This window comes from Aedes aegypti, chromosome 1 (genome assembly GCF_002204515.2).
Source record: "Aedes aegypti strain LVP_AGWG chromosome 1, AaegL5.0 Primary Assembly, whole genome shotgun sequence".
NCBI lineage: Eukaryota > Metazoa > Arthropoda > Insecta > Diptera > Culicidae > Aedes > Aedes aegypti.
In genome coordinates this window covers 266621342-266640262 of record NC_035107.1, presented here as the reverse complement: position 1 = coordinate 266640262, position 18921 = coordinate 266621342, and the positions used below count along the sequence as shown (strand labels likewise).

Here is an 18921-nt window from a genome sequence, read left to right as displayed (position 1 = left end):
TCGACGAGTTGGTACTCAGCCCAATTCGTCAAAAATCGGAACGCTGAAGAGTTCGCAGAAGCATCGGCGGCGACCTTTCACCGACACTATACGTCGACGACTACTTCGATGGAGGTGGGACATTTCGCATAAAGTCATTTCGCATAAGGACGTTTCGCATACGGACGTTTGGCATAATCATAATTACAGGCCTTCTTTAAAATGCTACCTGTTCTTGTATGAAATTGCTTTATGCGAAACGTCCATTATTCCAAACGTCCGTATGTGAAACGTCCTTATGCGAAACGTCTTTATGCGAAATGGGTCACCCCCTACTTCGATACCGTTGATACAGAGGAAAAAGTTGACAAGCGAGCTCAGTCCTGCGGAGTCTGGGAGAGGAGAAACTGGCGGCGCCGGTGTATTTCGGCCGCGACAAGCAAACGTAGAAGAAGAGAGCCTTGAGAGTTATGTGGAATCCGGATATGGACTAGTTTGCCTTTTCAACAACTTACCGCGAGGAGTTATTGTCGTACATCTACGAAGGCAAATGGGCCGAAGACAAGACTTGTCGTAAGCTGCGTGATAGGATTTTTCGATCCGCTTGACATGTTGTCACCGTTTACCATCCACGGCTAAATCGTCATACAGTATTTGTGGCGATTCGGCTCCGATTCGGACCAAGAAATCGATCCCTACTCCTGGCAGCTGTGGAAGTGGTGGACAGCCCTGTTACCGGTGGTTGAAACTATCCTTATTCCCTGCTGTTACATCGGTGGCGCTAAATCTACTGAAGTTGATTCGCTGGAAGTCCTCATCTTTACCGATACCAGCGAACAGAGATACGGATATGTGGCATATTTGCGAGCGATTATCAACGTAGTGGTTCACGTCAGTTCAATGATGTCTCAGGCTAAGGTGGCGCCAAAAAAACGACTGTCGATTCCCCGGTTGGAACTGATGGGCGCGGTCCTTCGAGACCCACGAAGAAGCGAGAGGCGTTTATTGTTCCACGGGTTGATCGACATCGAACCGATATCACGCTAGACGAAGTTGTTGCGGGTGACAGCCAGCGTAGTGCGCTTTATCGCTAACTGCCAGCGGAAGATCGTTACTACACGGCCTATAGCAAAGCAGCGGCAGATGATCGAGGCGACAGCTGCGAATTACACAGCGCTGCATGCACCACTGCAGCGAGAAGAGCTTCAGCGAGCACAGACCTTGCTCTACCGGAATGTTGCGACGCGGCTTGAACAGGCCTAAGCCTTACCTATGAACAGGTCTAGTCGCGAGTATAGCCCAATATGACAGTTCGCGTCGTAGTACTAGATGAAGGGAGTCGATGAATCTTGGTTGGAAGTCGCCATGTTGGTTTCTAAAATGGTGTCAGATATCGATTTCCGGCATCTACTCATCGGTCTCGTTCCAAAAATACCCTTATAGCATAGGTGATTTTTACAAACCGGGAGTCACCATCTTATATTTCAAGGCGTCAAACATAGACTTTCGCCTCATACTCATCGGTCCTGTTCCAAAAATACCCATGTTGTATAGGATCCACGTGATTTTTACAAACCGGAAGTTGCCATCTTGGAATCCAAAATGGCGTTAGACATCAATTTACGGCATCTAGTAATCTGTTCCGTTTGAAAAAATACCTATATTCATTGCATGGGTTTCAAGTGATTTCCATAACCGGAAGTCGCCATCTTGGATTTCAAAACAGCGTCTGAATATGGGTTCCATCATGCCTATTGATACCCTTAAGAATAACCCAGGATAAACCTCACCTCTTAAGGTGAAACATCTCGGAATCCAAAGATGGCCGTCACAATGGCCGACTTGTGCCCCTACTCACGTTTTCAAAGGCACAAAATTGGAGAAATAGTTGGCAAACGTTTCTGATCTTCTTATTTTAAGCTTTCTGCTTGTGCACAAAGCCAAAATAAAAAGTTCACTGTTGTTGGATGCTTTCTTTGCGAGATTTGTGCCTTTGAAGTTTCAGTGCAATCTTAGAAGTTGATTCCAAACTGTGTCACCTTAACATAACTCCTTAAGAACAAACGAAGCTTTTATTCGCTTTCTAATTCTTTTTACGCTCAGAATTCCAACTTACGCTTCCTTCTTTCACGATCCACTTCTTTTTACGCTCCCCCAGTTTGGGGCGTAAAAAGAGGTTTGGCCATCAGAGAGCAAGTACAGGCGCTTATGCCAAGGGTTTAGAGCCAGGTCATGAGGAGAAAGTACTTGTGCCTTATCCCAGGAAAAGATGAATAGAACCAAAATCGGCTTACCATGCTATTCATTAGTGAATAATCTGATAGCCGTTAACTCTTTAGCTATCTTCATACCCTTATCTGCACAGTGGGACTAGACATTTCATTATTTGTATCATATAGCTGATGTGCTGTAAGTTATAATACTGACAAGAGATTACCAGAAGAAATTCCCCAGATTTGAAGAAATTCCGACATTTCCAGGATGCATTTTAATACTGGTTGTGCTACCGCTTAAGTAAGATTGTATTAGACATGTAAAATCAAGCTCTGGAAGTGATACGATTTTAAATTCATTGAAACTAAATGATGAAGGGATTTTCGTTACTATTCATAAACATCTTTCAAGTATTGCTGATTTTTCTTCATGAAATTTTCGCATGCGCCTTACGCTGAAAATTAATTTTATCTTGAGAAGAAAAATTAGGTAATTGATTGTAGAAGTGTAACTAGCGCATAAGAAACTCTCTGTAACGGTCTACAAACATGATTGACGACAATAAATAAATAAATAAATATTTAGAATGTACTGTTCATCAGTGTTAGATTCGAGTAAAAAGAAAGAATGATGGCATTGTGAGCTGCATTGTTTGCTAAAGTTTCGAAAGTACTCTCCAAAGCTAAGTAAAATAATAAAGTTTTAAGGTGAGAGAACCAAACAGAGAAGGCCTAACGATTTTTCTTAATTTTTTCCCAGACATGCAGCTTAGTTATAGAAAACGACTGGTGAGCACAGATTTGATGGATTTTTTTTCTGATATTAGCGATTTATTGAGCACCGTGGTAGTATATGTGTCCTTTCATTTTGCTCTTCAAGAACTGTAGAACAGAACACCTCTGGGTATGCAGGGAAGTCGGGAGGGAAGGTCAGTCTCTCATATCACTGGACCGAGACGGGTCGTCAAGTTCAAGATTAACATTGTTTTTTGCAGCTTGTGGAATTGTGTACAATTGCGTCTTCCGTCGCCGTCGTCGTCGTTGTCGTCGTTCTTCTGCTGGATTCAGCCCGGCAGACTGACGGACGGATTGCTTCGGATTTGGCTCAGCACCGGGCACAAGAAAGGACAGATTTCCGCTTCTTGAGCCCTCTCGTACTCGTCGTACGCAGCACAGCCGCAAAAATGCTATATAAACAGATGAATAACATTTCGGAACACCTTTCAAGAATTTGTGTGGCTGCATGGTTGAGCATGAAAACGTCTATTCAGGCGCATGTTTCTCTTTTTCCTGTGTGGACTTATTTTTTGCTGAATTTCAATTGATCAGCACAATCGAAAGCTGGGAAACGGGAGTACTCGAGTTGATTGGATCATTGGCGCCCTTTCTTTTCGGGGCCTTAACGAGTTTAGAGGATCGACTTTTTTCCTACTTTCTGAAAAAATGGTGAACTTCAGATACAAGCTCAGAAGAAAAAAGACGAATGTACCACTTTTTGGGGGCACTTGCCGGGCTCACGTTGTAAATCATCTTGGCACGACTCCGATAACTAGGCGCTAGTAGAGTTCATCATTTTTTGCTGCTGGATGTTGAAGAGCGCCGAACGATATGCCGTGATAATAAATTGTTTGTACGTGCCCAAGTGGTTCATTTTCTCAGGTTGGTCGGATGGATTTAATTTCGAAGAACAATGGCCGTTTCGGACCGGTCCAGGACAGGGAACGGTTGAAAAGCAGTCAAGTAGCAGAACTCTATCGCGGTCGAGCGACGAGTAACCCAGTTTGTTGATGAACATAAGAGTAAACTTGGCTTGCATGTAGAAGCAGCGTACTTTTGTGTGATGAGATCAGAAACCGATAAAAGTCATATTCGCAACTTGACCTGGGAGAGGTTCAGGTGGGTTGAATACCATGAATGACATTATTGAGGGTTTTAATAGTTGGTTGAAATGTTTAGTTAAAATATGTCATAAAATTACCAGAAAATTGCAGTCAATTGCAATTGCAAATTTTTTACAGTGATTCTCTCTTGAGGAATAGAGATGCCTTCGGGAGCCCTTCAGTAATTAACTTAGTAATCCTTTAGAGATTATTACAATAGTTTTTCAAGAGACTCCTTCAGGGATTTCTCTAGAAAAATCTCTACAGGATTGTCTGCAGAGATTAATCCCTCTTTTTTTTTCTTACGAATCTCTCCAAGGACTGCTCCAAAAAAAAACCCCTCAAGGTTTCCTCCAGAAAATGTTTCAGGGATGAGCTGGTGTAGAACCGACTGTATATTTTAATGCTTTTCATCCACGCAGTCTTCATTATAAAATAACCGTTGAAAATAAAGACTGCGTAGCCGATGAATATTTTTGATGTTCCAGATTTTTCTTCAGGAATTCATCCGGAAACTTCCCAGGGATTCTCTCCATAGGTTTCTGCAATAATTTCTCCAGGATTCTTTCAGGAATTTAACCAGGGATTCCTCTGAGGATTCCCCTAGATTTATTTTTCTTGAGGTTCCTCCAGAGATTATTTCAGGGATCCCTCCAGAAACTTATCCAAGGATTTCTAAAACAATCTTCAGGAAGGTACCACGATCAATACATTTCAGGCAGATGTTGACATCTTAATCCCGGTATTTAAGCGATCATTTGTTCATCCGTTAGATGTTTCTATAAAATAAAAACACTGAAAAATAATTACATTAAAAAAAATCCATTCGATAAAATTTTACGATGTTGCTGCGCACGAAACACAGTTGCTGGTTTGAAAAGTTGTCAAAATGCGTTGCATTGTTGTTCAATGCACGGAATATTTAAGTAGACTTGTTTGATGTTCCAGAGTTGCTGTATTTAGAAAGAATAAACACATATCAATGAAAAAAGAGAACCCCCGGCACCGCAAAATGTCAAAAATATGGACTTGCAATTTCATTTACTATCGATTTGCTTGACCCAATCTCACCCCCATTTTTGATGTTTTAGACACCATACAGAAAAAAATTATTTTTTTGTGGAAAAATCAAATAGATTCCGGAAAATACGTGTGATGAAAAGACTTTAAATCTTTTACTACAACACCCCAACTTCTTTTTACGACCGTTATCGGGGGGTCGTAAAAAAATCGGTCGTAAAAAAATCAGGGTTATAATTATGTTTTTGAAATATGCAACGTCTAGATGCGGAAATACTGATTCGACATATTCGGCAAAGTTCAAGCATGGGTTGAGAACTTTCCAAAATGGCCTTTCAAGTTTTCATATTTTGGTAATAGATGGCAACACTGCTCGACTGTTATCAAAAGAGCCAATTTTATGGGGGTGTGATATGCAAATATCAAAAAATTTCAAGATAACGATACCGAATGTTCACCAAAGTTCAAGGAAGTGTTGCGTGCCATACAGTAGGCCGGATCACAAATGTTCATGTGGCTGGCAACACTGTTTAAGAAGAATAAAGTAAAGATCAAAACCATCAACCTTGAGCGGAACAGAAAAATATAATACTTAGCAACATAGCAATACTCTTCAACTGTAATCCAGTTTTTCATGAAGGGTTCGAATTTTTTTTTGTAGCTGGCAACACTGCTTAAGTGAAATTGCGCCACCAGGCAGTACAAGTGTGCATGCAACTATTGTTTTGCGGATATCTCAGGATCCTGACCACTTAGAAAGATGGCGTCTTCGGCAAAGTTGTTCAGTAGCTCAAGGACTATCATTAAAAAAGCTATGAGATTCGAAATTTTGCCACCAGGCGGCGCTAGTGAGCATAGAATTTTGTTTTGCGAACAGCTCAGGATCCTGGCCACTAAGAAAGGTGGCGCCTTCGGCAAAGTTGTTCAGTAGCTCAAGCGCTATCATAATAAAAGTTATAAGATTCGAAATTTTGCCATCACGAGACGCTAGTGAGCAAAGAATTTATGTTTTCCGGATAGCTCAGGATCCTGACCACTTAGAAAGATGGCGTCTTCGGCAAAGTTGTTCAGTAGCTCAAGGACTATCATTATAAAAGCTATGAGATTCAAAATTTTGCCACCAGGCGGCGCTAGTGAGTATGAAACTTTTGTTTTGCGGATATCTCAGGACTAATGGTGAATGCGTCGAAAACAAAGTACATGCTGGTTTGCGGAACTGAGCGCAACAGAACCCGCCTAGGAAGCAGTGTTACGATAAACGGAAATACCTTCGAGGTGGTGGACGAGTTCGTCTACCTCGGATCCTTGTTGACGGCTGACATCAATGTTAGTCGGGAAATACGAAGGCGCATCATCAGTGGAATTCGTGCCTACTATGGGCTCCAGAAGAAACTGCGGTCAAGAAAGATTCACCCCTGCACCAAATGTACGATGTACAAAACGCTCATAAGACCGGTAGTCCTCTACGGGTATGAGGCGTGGACTATGCTCAAGGAGGACTTGCAAGCTCTTGGGGTTTTCGAAAACCGAATGCTAAGGACGATCTTCGGCGACGTACAGGAGAACGGCGTGTGGCGGCGAAGGATGAACCACGAGCTCACTCAACTCTACGGCGAACCCAGTATCGTGAAGGTGGTCGAAGCTGAAAGGATACGCTGGGCAGGGCATGTTGCAAGAATGCCGGACAACAACCCTGTAAAGATGGTGTTCGTTACGAATCCGGTCGGAACAAGAAGGCGTGAGGCGCAGCGAGCTAGGTGGATTGACCAGGTGCCACAGGACTTGGAGAGCGTGGGTCACAGTCGAGGATGGAGAGAAGCGGCCATGAATCGAGTGAATTGGCGAATTATTGTTGGCGAGACTTTATCAAGATAATTGATGTAAAGCCAAATAAGTAAGTAAGTAAGTATATCTCAGAATCCTGACCACTAAGAAAGATGAATCTCATAGCGTTTATAATGATAGTTTTTGAGCTACTGAACAACTTTGCCGAAGACGCCATCTTTCTAAGTGGTCAGGATCCTGAGCTATCCGCAAAACATAAATTCTATGCTCACTAGCGCCACCTGGTGGCAAAATTTCGAATCTCATAACTTTAATAATGATAGCGCTTGAGATACTGAACAACTTTGCCGAAGGCACCATCTTTCTAAGTGGCTAGGATCCTAAAATAACCGCAAAACAAAAGTTTCATGCTCACTAGCGCCGCCTGGTGGCAAAATTTCGAATCTCATAACTTTTATAATGATAACGCTTAAGCTACTGAACAACTTTGTCGAAGGTGCCATCTCTCTAAGTGGCTAGGATCCTAAGATAACCGCAAAACAAAAGTTTCATGCTCACTAGCGCCGCCTGGTGGCAAAATTTCGAATCTCATAACTTTTATAATGATAACGCTTAAGCTACTGAACAACTTTGTCGAAGGTGCCATCTCTCTAAGTGGCTAGGATCCTAAGATAACCGCAAAACAAAAGTTTCATGCTCACTAGCGCCGCCTGGTGGCAAAATTTTGAATCTCACAGCTCTTATAATGATAGTCCTTGAGCTACTGAACAACTTTGCCCAAGACACCACCTCTTTGAATAGTCATAATCAAGAGCTATCCACAAAACAAAAGTTCTATGCTCACTAGCGAGGCCTGGTGGCGGAATTTTGTATAGCATAGCTTCTCTTATGATAGCTCTTTAGCTACCGAACAACTTTGCCGAAGACGCCACTTTTCTGAATAGTCATAATCTAGAGCTATCCGAAAAAACAAAAATTATGTGCTCACTAGCGCCCCCTTGTGGCGGAATTTTGAATCTCATAGCTTCTCTTATGATAGCTCTTTAGCTACCGAACAACTTTGCCGAAGACGCCACTTTTCTGAATAGTCATAATCCAGAGCTATCCGCAAAAAAAATTATATGCTCACTAGCGCCGCCTGGTGGCAAAATTTTGAATCTCATAGCTTTTATAATGATAGTCCTTGAGTAACTGAACAACTTTACCGTAAGCGTCATCTTTCTAAGTTGCCAGGATCCTGAAATATCCGCAAAACAAAAGTTTCATGGTCACTAGCGCCGCCTGGTGGCAAAATTTTGAACCTCATAGCGTTTATAATGATAGTCCTTGAGCTACTGAACAACTTTGCCGAAGACGCAAACTCTCTAAGTGATCAGGATCGTAAGCTATCCGCAAAACAAAAGTTCTATGCTCACTAGCGCCGCCTAGTGGCAAAATTCCGCAATTGAATGACCACCATATGTTAGCCCTTGAACTACTGAACAATTTTGCTGAACATCATAATCCTCTATTTTGAATACTTTTTAAGATAATGATCATTTATAAAAACGGTCGTTAATCTGAATTTCGGTCGTGAAAAAGTGGTCGGAAAAAGAACCGTCGGTAAAAAAAAACGGTCGTAAAAAGAGGTTGGAGTGTACTTGGTTAATGATTCTGAGCAGCGTAAAGCTGGTTGAAGTAATTGAAATCGTAACCTTCAATTTCGTCTGAATTTCGCAAAACTCTACCATTGTCAGTAATTATAGTAATTGTACTATTCATATATCCGTTTCTGGTCAGCTAACTGAAAAGTTGAAAGTTTTTCTCCCGAGATGAGTTTATTATTCAGTCTCTCGAAGGAATGCGCAAATTGATTTTGCAACAAGGGCATGTTCCCCTTAATTTTGTTAATTTCTGTCATCCCCATTGGATTTTTATATAGGTTATCAATGGCTGTTCTTAGTCGTTGATATAGAACTTCGTTTTCTGCATTAAATATACGAAATGATCCGTTTGTTTTCCACCGAAAAAAACTTCTTATTTTTGGTTTGGCACAATTTACCCAAGATATAAAAAGATATAATAAAAAAGACACGGACACCGTCTTCAGCCATTTAGCAGCCCAGACTGTAACTTAACACTAGACAACGAACAAGCATGCTCAAGTGGCATAGCCGAGAAATATTCCTGACGAAAAGTTTCAATTGCTGAAGCAGGAATCGAACCCACACTCCATGACAAGATGCGCTTAAAGGCCTGACGACACTAACCGCACGACCACGAGGCCCACCATCATCGATTGGCCATCGCACTACTCTTTGCTTCTTAGATCGATCTCGAACTTTCCTAGCAGTCGGGAACTCTTTTTCAGATGAACATTGATATGAGTTACCTTTGTTGTCGGATATTTCCATGGAGTAGTCACTGTCACCACAGTTGTCATCCGGAGGTTTTTTGAAAACGCTCGTCGGGCTGATGTCAGTTCTTACCTATGTATATACGATCTTTGTCCATCCCCCTCTAGCTTCATCAAGTAAAGAAGAATCTCTGCTTTGCCCATTAGGGCGATCAGATTAGCTGCAAGTTATCACCCAGTGGCCCACGCACCACAGCAAAGTAAAGCAATCGTCATTCGTCAGTTGGTCACACGGATTATCGCTGACGACGACAAAACATCCGCGCGGTATCGCGTATCATTCTGATTGTTTAGGCTAGGAGGCAATATCGTTTTGTTTATTGTGAGGTTTGATGAAAGTAAAATAAAGAATGTCCAGTTAGTTCATTTCTGACCGTGATCGAGAGTAGACTTTTTTAAAAAGCCGAACCGTCTGAAGAACCTAGGCGTTGTCCCGCAGCATGCGATTGTGCTTCCTGATTCTCTTGTAAGTACTATTAACAACAGAAAGAAATAGTTTATAAGTTAAAACCGCACCTCAGTGTGTCAAAAATCTAAACGCGAATTCGCCTACTAACAACACAGTGGTAAGCTCGGCCCATCCGTAAGCGAACCACTATAATATCACAGTTTAGGCGCGAACTAACCCTAAACCAAAACAAAATAAATCCGTAATTAATAAAATAGTGAAAGTGTGAAAGTGTGAAAGTGAAAACATTGTGTGATTAATTAAGTAGTTCACCTGTCCTTAATCCTTATCATGACCCCTCCAATTATACAACCCGCACGCCTCAACATCGTGCAAAATCCACTTCAAGCTCAAATTCCCGTTCCAGATCCAATCCCAATTCCAGTACCAATCCCTGTTCAAATTCCAGCTCCAAACCCAGCTGCAATCCCAAATCCCGCACCTCGATTCGTTATTGATCGAAACATTAGTTTCGAGGATCGCGGAAAAATTCCGCAAATTGTTCGAGACCTCCCCGACTTTACCGGTAATCCACGCGATTTAAGTCAGTGGATTTTGGATGTCGAAGATGTCCTTGAACTTTTTGAGGATCTGAAAAGCAATTTTCAGTACCATCTTCTAATCAAAACGATCAGAAGAAAAATCAAAGGAGAAGCGAACGACGCTCTCATAACCAGCAATACTCCAACTCAATGGGACAGCATTAAAGATGTCCTAAAGTTGTATTATGCTGACAAGAGAGATCTAATGACTCTCGACAATCAATTAAAATCGCTCAGACGCAGCAAGGCTGAAAGTCTTGAGAGCTATTACAGCAGAGTTAGGGAGCTCGTAACCCTAATAAGCTCAGCTGTTGCCATGGATAACCAATGGCAAGGTTTTGAAACGGTGCTAATGCGCCTATACAACCAAATAGCATTGGACACATTCATTAGGGGACTTGGTGACCCTCTTTCTAGATTCTGCAAAAACTTTAGGCCAACGAGTTTGGCGCAAGCCTATAGTTATTGCGTGGACTATTTAAATTTAGACGCTCGAAATGCACCGGTAAACGTTCCTTCTTGGCATCCACTCCCTTCTTCGGCACCTCCATTGCCTAAACCCAACTTTGTGGAAAGGCCTCCAGTTCCACCGCGTCAATATAATGCTCATAACAATCTTCATAGAGCACCCCCAATCACACCAAGAAATATTCAACAAAATAACTCCCATGCTCAACAAAATAATTTCAATTATAGAGCACCCCCGATAGCTCCTCCTCGAAACTTTCATCAATTCAACTCTCATGCAAAACCCAATGTTTTTGCACCCAATAGAACCTTCATACAACCCCAACCACGTCCTGAACCAATGGATACCAGCAGTATTCACACACACCATGTGAATTATGGTAATAGACCGATAGCTCAACGTAGAATTGCAAGCGATTCTATGCGAGCACATGACCCAGGAGCAAAAAGAGCCGCACATACTCTGGAAAATGTTCTTGACCCTTCGGAATACCAAAAATGGTATGAAGAACAATTAGAACTAAGTAGGGAATTTTTCCATGAAGAGGAATTGCTAGAGCCTCTGGAAAATTTGAATATCGACAACATCGCGGCAAATGAAGAAACCCCAAGCGAAGAAACTAATCAGGCCCAAGAGAGCAATTTTTTAGAGAACGATACCGAATGGGTGGCAAAATGGTTCGAATGAAAAACGTTTCGCCGCTACCATTCATCAAAATCCCAACTAATAAGGGATATATGAAATTACTAATCGATTGTGGAGCCAACATAAATATAATATCCAAAAAATGGGCTCTCACTTCCGGACAACAAATTTTTAAAATACCTCGACAAACTGTTAAAGGTGTTACAGGAAATAACGCTATTTCCGAGGTTACATATCTTCCAATTTTTTCTCCAATTGTTAACCATGCTTTTGAATTTTCCATTTTTGATTTCCATACTTTCTTCGACGGAATCATAGGAACAGGTATAATTTTCAACAAATATTTCAATTTCGTCTCTAACCAAGGAATTCTACAAGTTTTTGGCATGGAAAAAACGCTAAACATTCCTATACATTTCTATACACCCACACCAGCACCCAGGAAAGTAAATTCAATCATAGTTTCTGAAAAACTGAGGTTAGCACACCTTGGTGAACAAGAAAAATCGACGTTAATCCCAATATTAGAAGAATATCAGGAAATCTTTCATAATCCAAACAGTACCCTTTCTTGTGTTACGAATGTAAACTGTGATATTCGTACCACTGATGATTTACCCATTTATCAAAAAACTTACCCTTATCCCATGGCATACAAAGATGAAGTTGACAAACAAATGAAAAAACTGATCGAATCTGGCATAATTAGACCATCGAGATCCCCATGGAATTCTCCAGTGTGGGTCGTCCCTAAAAAAATGGACGCATCGGGAGAGAAGAAATTCCGTCTCGTAATTGATTACAGAAAATTAAACCAAAAAACGATATCAGATAGGTACCCAATGCCTGAGATATCAAATATTCTTGATCAACTAGGAGGAAATAAATATTTTTCCACCCTTGATTTGGCTTCCGGATTTCATCAGATCAAGATGAATCCCAAAGACATTGAAAAAACCGCCTTTTCGGTCAACTATGGGAAATACGAATTTGTTCGTATGCCCTTTGGCCTCAAGAACGCTCCCGCTATTTTTCAACGAGCAATGAACGATGTTCTACGAGAGCACATCGGTAAACGATGCTACGTTTATATCGACGATGTGGTAGTTTTTGGAAAAGATCTTAAGGAACATAATGAAAACTTAAAAATAGTTCTAAAGACCCTACACAAAGCAAATTTGAAAGTCCAACTGGACAAATCTGAATTCATGCATACATCGATTGAATTCTTAGGTTACGTGATTTCAGATAATGGAATCAAACCAAACGAAAAAAAGATTGAAGCAATCATGAAATTTCCGGAACCTAAAGATCTTAAGCAATTAAGAGGATTTTTAGGACTCATCGGATACTACAGACGATTCGTTAAAGATTTTGCAAAAATTGCAAAACCTCTAACAAATCTTTTGAGAGGGGAGAAGAATCCCGATTCAAAAAAGCAAATAATTTTAAACCCAGATGAACGGAAATGTTTTGATACTATGAAAAACATTCTGACTAGCAACGACGTATTAGCTTACCCTGATTTTTCAAAACCATTTTTGATCACCACAGACGCGTCAAATTTCGCTCTTGGTGCTGTGCTTAGTCAAGGTGAAATTGGTAGTGATAAACCAATACACTTTGCCTCTAGAACTTTGAATAGAGCTGAAGAAAATTATTCAGCAACAGAAAAGGAAATGTTAGCAATTTACTGGGCTCTTAAAGTATTCAGGAATTATATTTATGGTCAAAAATTTAAAATAGTTACTGACCATCAACCTCTAACTTTTTCCTTATCACCCAGAAATGTGAATGCAAAATTGAAAAATTGGAAATCATATTTAGAAGAACACGATTATGAGATCGTGTATAAACCCGGCAGAAGTAACGTTGTCGCAGATGCCTTGAGTCGCATCCAAATTTACTCGCTTACACCAACTCAACACTCGGCAGAAGATGATGACACTAATTACATTCTTTCAACTGAAGCCCCCCTTAATGTCTTTAAAAATCAAGTCATTATTGAAAAAGTAAATGATAGCCCAGACACAATAATCACAAATCCCTTCCCAGGAGTCCGCCGTATAGTCCTTAAAAGAACAAGTCTAACTGATCAAATACTGGCTTCATTACTCAAAGAATTTTTTGATCCTTCTAAATTGAATGGTTTATATACTTCCGAAGAGATCTTAGGAAAACTTCAAGAAGTTTATAAACGATTCTTCAGTCGCGCTGGTCTCCTAAAAATACGCTTTACACAAAAAATACTTACAGATGTCTCAAACACGGAAGAGCAAGAAAGAATCATTCGCGAAACCCATTTAAGAGCTCACCGCGGTATTAACGAAAATAAGGAACAAATTTTGCGAGAGTTTTATTTCCCAAAACTTACGCAAAATATTAAAGATTTTATAAGCGTTTGCGATGTCTGTAATACTTCCAAATACGATCGACACCCACTTGTAATACCCATTCAAGAAACTCCAATTCCGAGGTACCCTTTCCAAATTGTGCATATTGATGTCTTCCAAATAGAAAGCCATTACTTCCTCTCAAGTATCGACAAATTCAGTAAATACGGTCGAATGGTTCCTATAGAATCCAGAAATTCAGCCCATATTGAAGATGGAATATGGACAATATTCACTTCGCATGTTACTCCTGAATCTATTGTTGTAGACAATGAAAAAGGTTTACAATCACCAACCATTCGCGGCTGGATGATAGACCTGAATATTCGTGTGTATTTGACCCCCCATCATAAATCCGAAGTCAATGGTGTAGTTGAGCGATTCCACTCAACTATCCTAGAACTCTATAGAATTCAAAAACAGATCACTCCTGAAACGGCTGTTCGAAACCTCATTCAAACAGTTGTCGAAAAGTACAACAATAGTATTCACTCGTCCACCACCATGACACCCAAAGAAATTGTCTTTGGGAAGACTAGAAATACTGACCAACTAATTGACCCCGATCGACTAGAGGAAATTCGACAAAAACGTTATGACGATGTTCTAGTTAGTTTAACAAAAACGCAAGACAAACAACTTTCAACAATCAATAAAAACCGACGTGACCCACCAGAGTTTGTTGTTGGCAAAGAAGTTTTCGTTAAGGACAAAATAATCAGGGCAAAACATAAACCAAAATTTAAAAAACATTTTGTACAACAAAATAATAATGTCACATTCAAAAACGAGCATAATTCCAAACTACATAAATCTAATGTTAAAAATATCAATGTTAAATAATTTCAGAATCCCACACATACTTTGTAACAACATCGAAATTCACAACGTTAGCAACGATCCAGTAGTCATAGTGAAGATAGGAGAAGCAAGAATCATAGAAGGATACCAGAAATTCGTACATGCCATCAACATAACGGACATAGAACAGTCAATATCGCAGATAGAAAGTCACATATCCACAGTAAACATCAGCCATCCAGAACTAATCACACTACTGAAACGAAAGACAGACGACCTAAGAAATAATATAAAACAACTCAAACCAAGACGAAAACAAAAACGTTGGGACGCGCTAGGACGAGCATGGAAATGGATGTCTGGTTCACCTGACGCTGACGACCTTAGAATAATTACAAAAGGCATAAACGAAATGGTCGACAATAGTAACAAACAAATCAAAATTAACGACCAAGTTTTTGATAGTTTAGGAAACCTCACAGAAATAACTAATAAACTCATCAACATTACAGAACAAAATTCCAAGCTTTCTTCAGAAGAAACTCAGGTATTACATTTGATTTTAAATTTAGACATCATCAATCAGGAGATAGCAAGCATACAGGAAGCCATAATATTTGCAAAATTAGGGACAGTCAATTACAAGCTTCTAACCACGGACGAAATCACCCAAATTGACGAATTGCTAAGCAACCAAGGCATGCACCTGGACCTCTTAAAAGAAGCCATCAACTTTGCGAAGGTGACCATCGGCACAAACAACGAGTTATTGCTCTACGTGGTAAACATCCCCAAGTTTTATCATCCGGTCTACGAAGTACTGAAAATCGAAGCCATCTTAAAAAATTCTCAACGCATCCATTTGAAAGGAAATATTTATTTACGAAACAAGAACGAATTGTTACTACAGAAAACACCTTGTGAACGACTTGGAAATTGGAGTCTATGCTATCAATCAGACGTAGAAGACATTTCGGACGACAACTGCGTTTCCAAACTAGCAAGGGGAACGGAAAGCAAATGCACATACGAACATAATCCCAAGCACCCTTCCGTAACCAAAATCAGCGAAACTACCGCACTTCTCAACGACATTAATACCAATCTTCAAACAACATGTGGAATCTCCAATAGGAACCTAACCGGATCATTTATGATCATGTATCAAAATTGTTCTATAACCATTGGAGAACACACTTTAACCAACAACGTCATCAAAACAGTTAACCAAAGAATCTTCATCCCATCAACAGGATTAAAAGTAAAGGAAGGAGGACTCGAACGTAAATTCGACATCCACACACTTCATCAAGTACAACACCAGCATTTGAACCAATTGCAACATCTTAAATCCGCAACGGCAGCTAATTCCTGGTCTCTCATAGGAGGATTTTCATTCTCGACATCGATCATCATTTTTATCATAATTTTCGTTATGTTCAAATTTCGTTCTCAAGGCACCTTCATTCAAATTGACCGATCCAACACTTCACCCATCGAGGCACCCACGGCTACCAAAGACGTCCAGTACTATCAACCAGCTTCAACCATTCCGGCAGGGCTAACCGTCTAACGTTGACCCAGGAGGCTCAACACTCGGGGGAGAGCAGTTATCACCCAGTAGCCCACGCACCACAGCAAAGTAAAGCAATCGTCATTCGTCAGTTGGTCACACGGATTATCGCTGACGACGACAAAACATCCGCGCGGTATCGCGTATCATTCTGATTGTTTAGGCTAGGAGGCAATATCGTTTTGTTTATTGTGAGGTTTGATGAAAGTAAAATAAAGAATGTCCAGTTAGTTCATTTCTGACCGTGATCGAGAGTAGACTTTTTTAAAAAGCCGAACCGTCTGAAGAACTCATAACTTGCATTCGGTGATTCCGCATTGACAGGTTGAGCCCAGCTCGCTCCGGTGACAGCCTTGTTGAGTTCCACATCGTTAGGTTGACCCACATTTTCTGCTCAGCACTCACAGCATCTGAAGAGGCAGGTCCCGCTGATGACTGGGATATACATTCGCATCATTCGTTATCTCCACAACGATTTCTCCTTTGTATTGAGTACTCGTCGATGTACTGGAAACTGCCTAAGCTTTGCGGTTGTGTTCGTTCAAATCAACGAAGTTCATTGAGAGCGCTTCTTGTTCAGGTGGTGGAGAGCTGAAGTACTCAGCTTGAGCTTGAGCATACTCTTGAGTCCTCTGACGATCTGAATTCATCCTTGCATTGAGATCTTTTTTTTTGCAAATAAGCTGTTTGTTTTCAACGCATGAAATGCCAGTGTGTATGGCATTCATACAATTCTTGCATGTCTGTGGTTGTCCTCTGTATGTAACATGTGTACGTTCGTCCTGTATCGTTACGAACAACTGGATGTGTCTGCGTAAGATCGTTTAGGCTACTCGAACTCCCGAAGGTCTGCTTTTGAATGTGTAGATGTCTCCCCACAGCTGTTCTTAGAGGGTAATGACTTCGCCGTATTGTTTGAAGTACACCATAATGTCGTCATTTCGGATGTTTTCAGAGAGGTCATGAAACCATCATCCATTACCAATTTAACCTTGACCTTGGTTTTGTTAATAGTGATCTCCTGCTTACCGTTATGTGGATCGACAGTGTCCTGTGCAATTTTTAGGGTTGCACATTTGACATTGATACAGTTCTGAACATGGTTCATCTGCAGTCTCACCAAACGTTCCAGCTGCAAGCCCAGAATGTTGTGCACAAACAAGTGCAAATATTGAATGAAGGACGCTTCGGGAAGTTAGTCAGGTCAACCCTGAATGTGTTTTCTCTTGGTTTCACTTGAGCCATGTTGCGTTGTGCATTTACTAATGCAATTCACACAGAGTGTCGCCAGAAAAATTGACGTGAAAAACAGAAGATATTCTACACCCTAGGTGTATACACAAAATAAAAACTCTAACGAACCTCATCAGCCCTGTGATTTTGCGTCTGAACGCGGCAAACGCACGAGGCAAAAAAACTATCTTATAAGAACCTTCTTTACTGATAGACATTCATTCGCTCCAAAAAATATTTTGATTAATTGTGCACTATAATAACCATAATAGATTGTGCTACTTTTCCCCGAATGTCGTTTCCCCGAATGCCAGTTCCCCGAATGCCAGTTCCCCGAATGACCCGTTTCCCCGAATGCCATTTCCCCGAATGACCCGTTTCCCCGAAAAGTGGAGCAGTTCAAATAGGTGCTGGAATAGTTTTCAGTGGCAAGGTGGTGAATAGAAAGAACGATAAGCAATCAAAAGAAGGAGGTATTTGGTCATTTTCGGGGCTATACATATGTTGCCAAAAATGCTGAGGACGGTAAAATTCGTAAGAACCGCCAACAAAATAAAGAAGGGTGCATATTAGATGACCAGTACGTTCACCACCCTGAAATGTACAAATATATGACAATTATGAGTTCCAAAAACTTTTCGGGGAAGTGGGTTATTCGGGGAAACGGGATATTCGGGGAACTGGCATTCGGGGAACTAGCGTTCGGGGAAACGACATTCGGGGAACCGACATTCGGGGAAAAGTAGCACAACCATAATAATTTAGTCTAAAACACGATATTGTTTCTGGATTTTTGTCCGCCGCCCAAAACAGTTGGGCAGGCCTGCTCTAAAGTCAACTCGTACATTTTGCTCCAGCCCACACTTCAAAACCCTCTCAATGGCCAAGCCGTGAAAGACATGTGATCCAAAGCATCCCATTTTTGGACGATCTGCAAAGCATCGCGATACTCACGTGCAAACCGTGAGCAAAAAACAGCAACATTAGCCGTAGAGAATGACCAAAAGCGCCGACCTTTGTTCGGATCATACTTGAAAAAACAAGAGGACCAGAACGCTCTCCCTGGAAAGTGCCCGTCGTCTTCAGGGCAACGAAGTGAACAAAAACCTCCAACAATCGTCAAACGGCCAGTCCGGGAAGCAGCCTCCTCCCGTATTCGGCGAAGTAATTGATGCATTAAAAACGTGTAATTGACTTCGATTAGGGTTTGGTTTTGGCTGTGCTTCCGCTCCTCGTAGGCTTCGCGGGATCTCGAGGAGGTACCTACGCTGCCGTGCAAAAGTTCGAGGTCACCAAAATAGGAAAAAAAAATTCCATAATTCTGTAACTTCCCTAAGCCGAGTGATTGGAGTCCGCGGCTACAAAGCAAAGCCATGCTGCAGGTGTCTGGGTTCGATTCCCGGCCGGTTCAGGATCTTTTCGTAATGGAAATTTTCTTGACTTCCCTAGGCATAGAGTATCATCGTACCTTGCCACACGAAATACGAATGCGAAAATGGCAACTTTGGCAAAGAAAACTCTCAGTTAATAACTGTGGAAGTGCTC

At 41.1% G+C, this 18921-nt stretch overlaps 2 protein-coding genes across 2 annotated transcripts in view; one reads left to right on the top strand and one right to left on the bottom strand.

Moving 5' to 3' along the window:
* Positions 1-18921, bottom strand: part of LOC5567502 (GATA-binding factor C) — a 678672-nt gene that overhangs the window by 361644 nt on the left and 298107 nt on the right. The window lies entirely within an intron of this gene.
* On the top strand, positions 9690-16342 carry LOC110674103. Its single transcript, XM_021837728.1, has 2 exons — positions 9690-9738; positions 14619-16342. Exons 1-2 carry the CDS (start codon positions 9713-9715, stop codon positions 16141-16143), a joined length of 1551 nt encoding a protein of 516 aa, XP_021693420.1. The 5' UTR covers positions 9690-9712; the 3' UTR covers positions 16144-16342.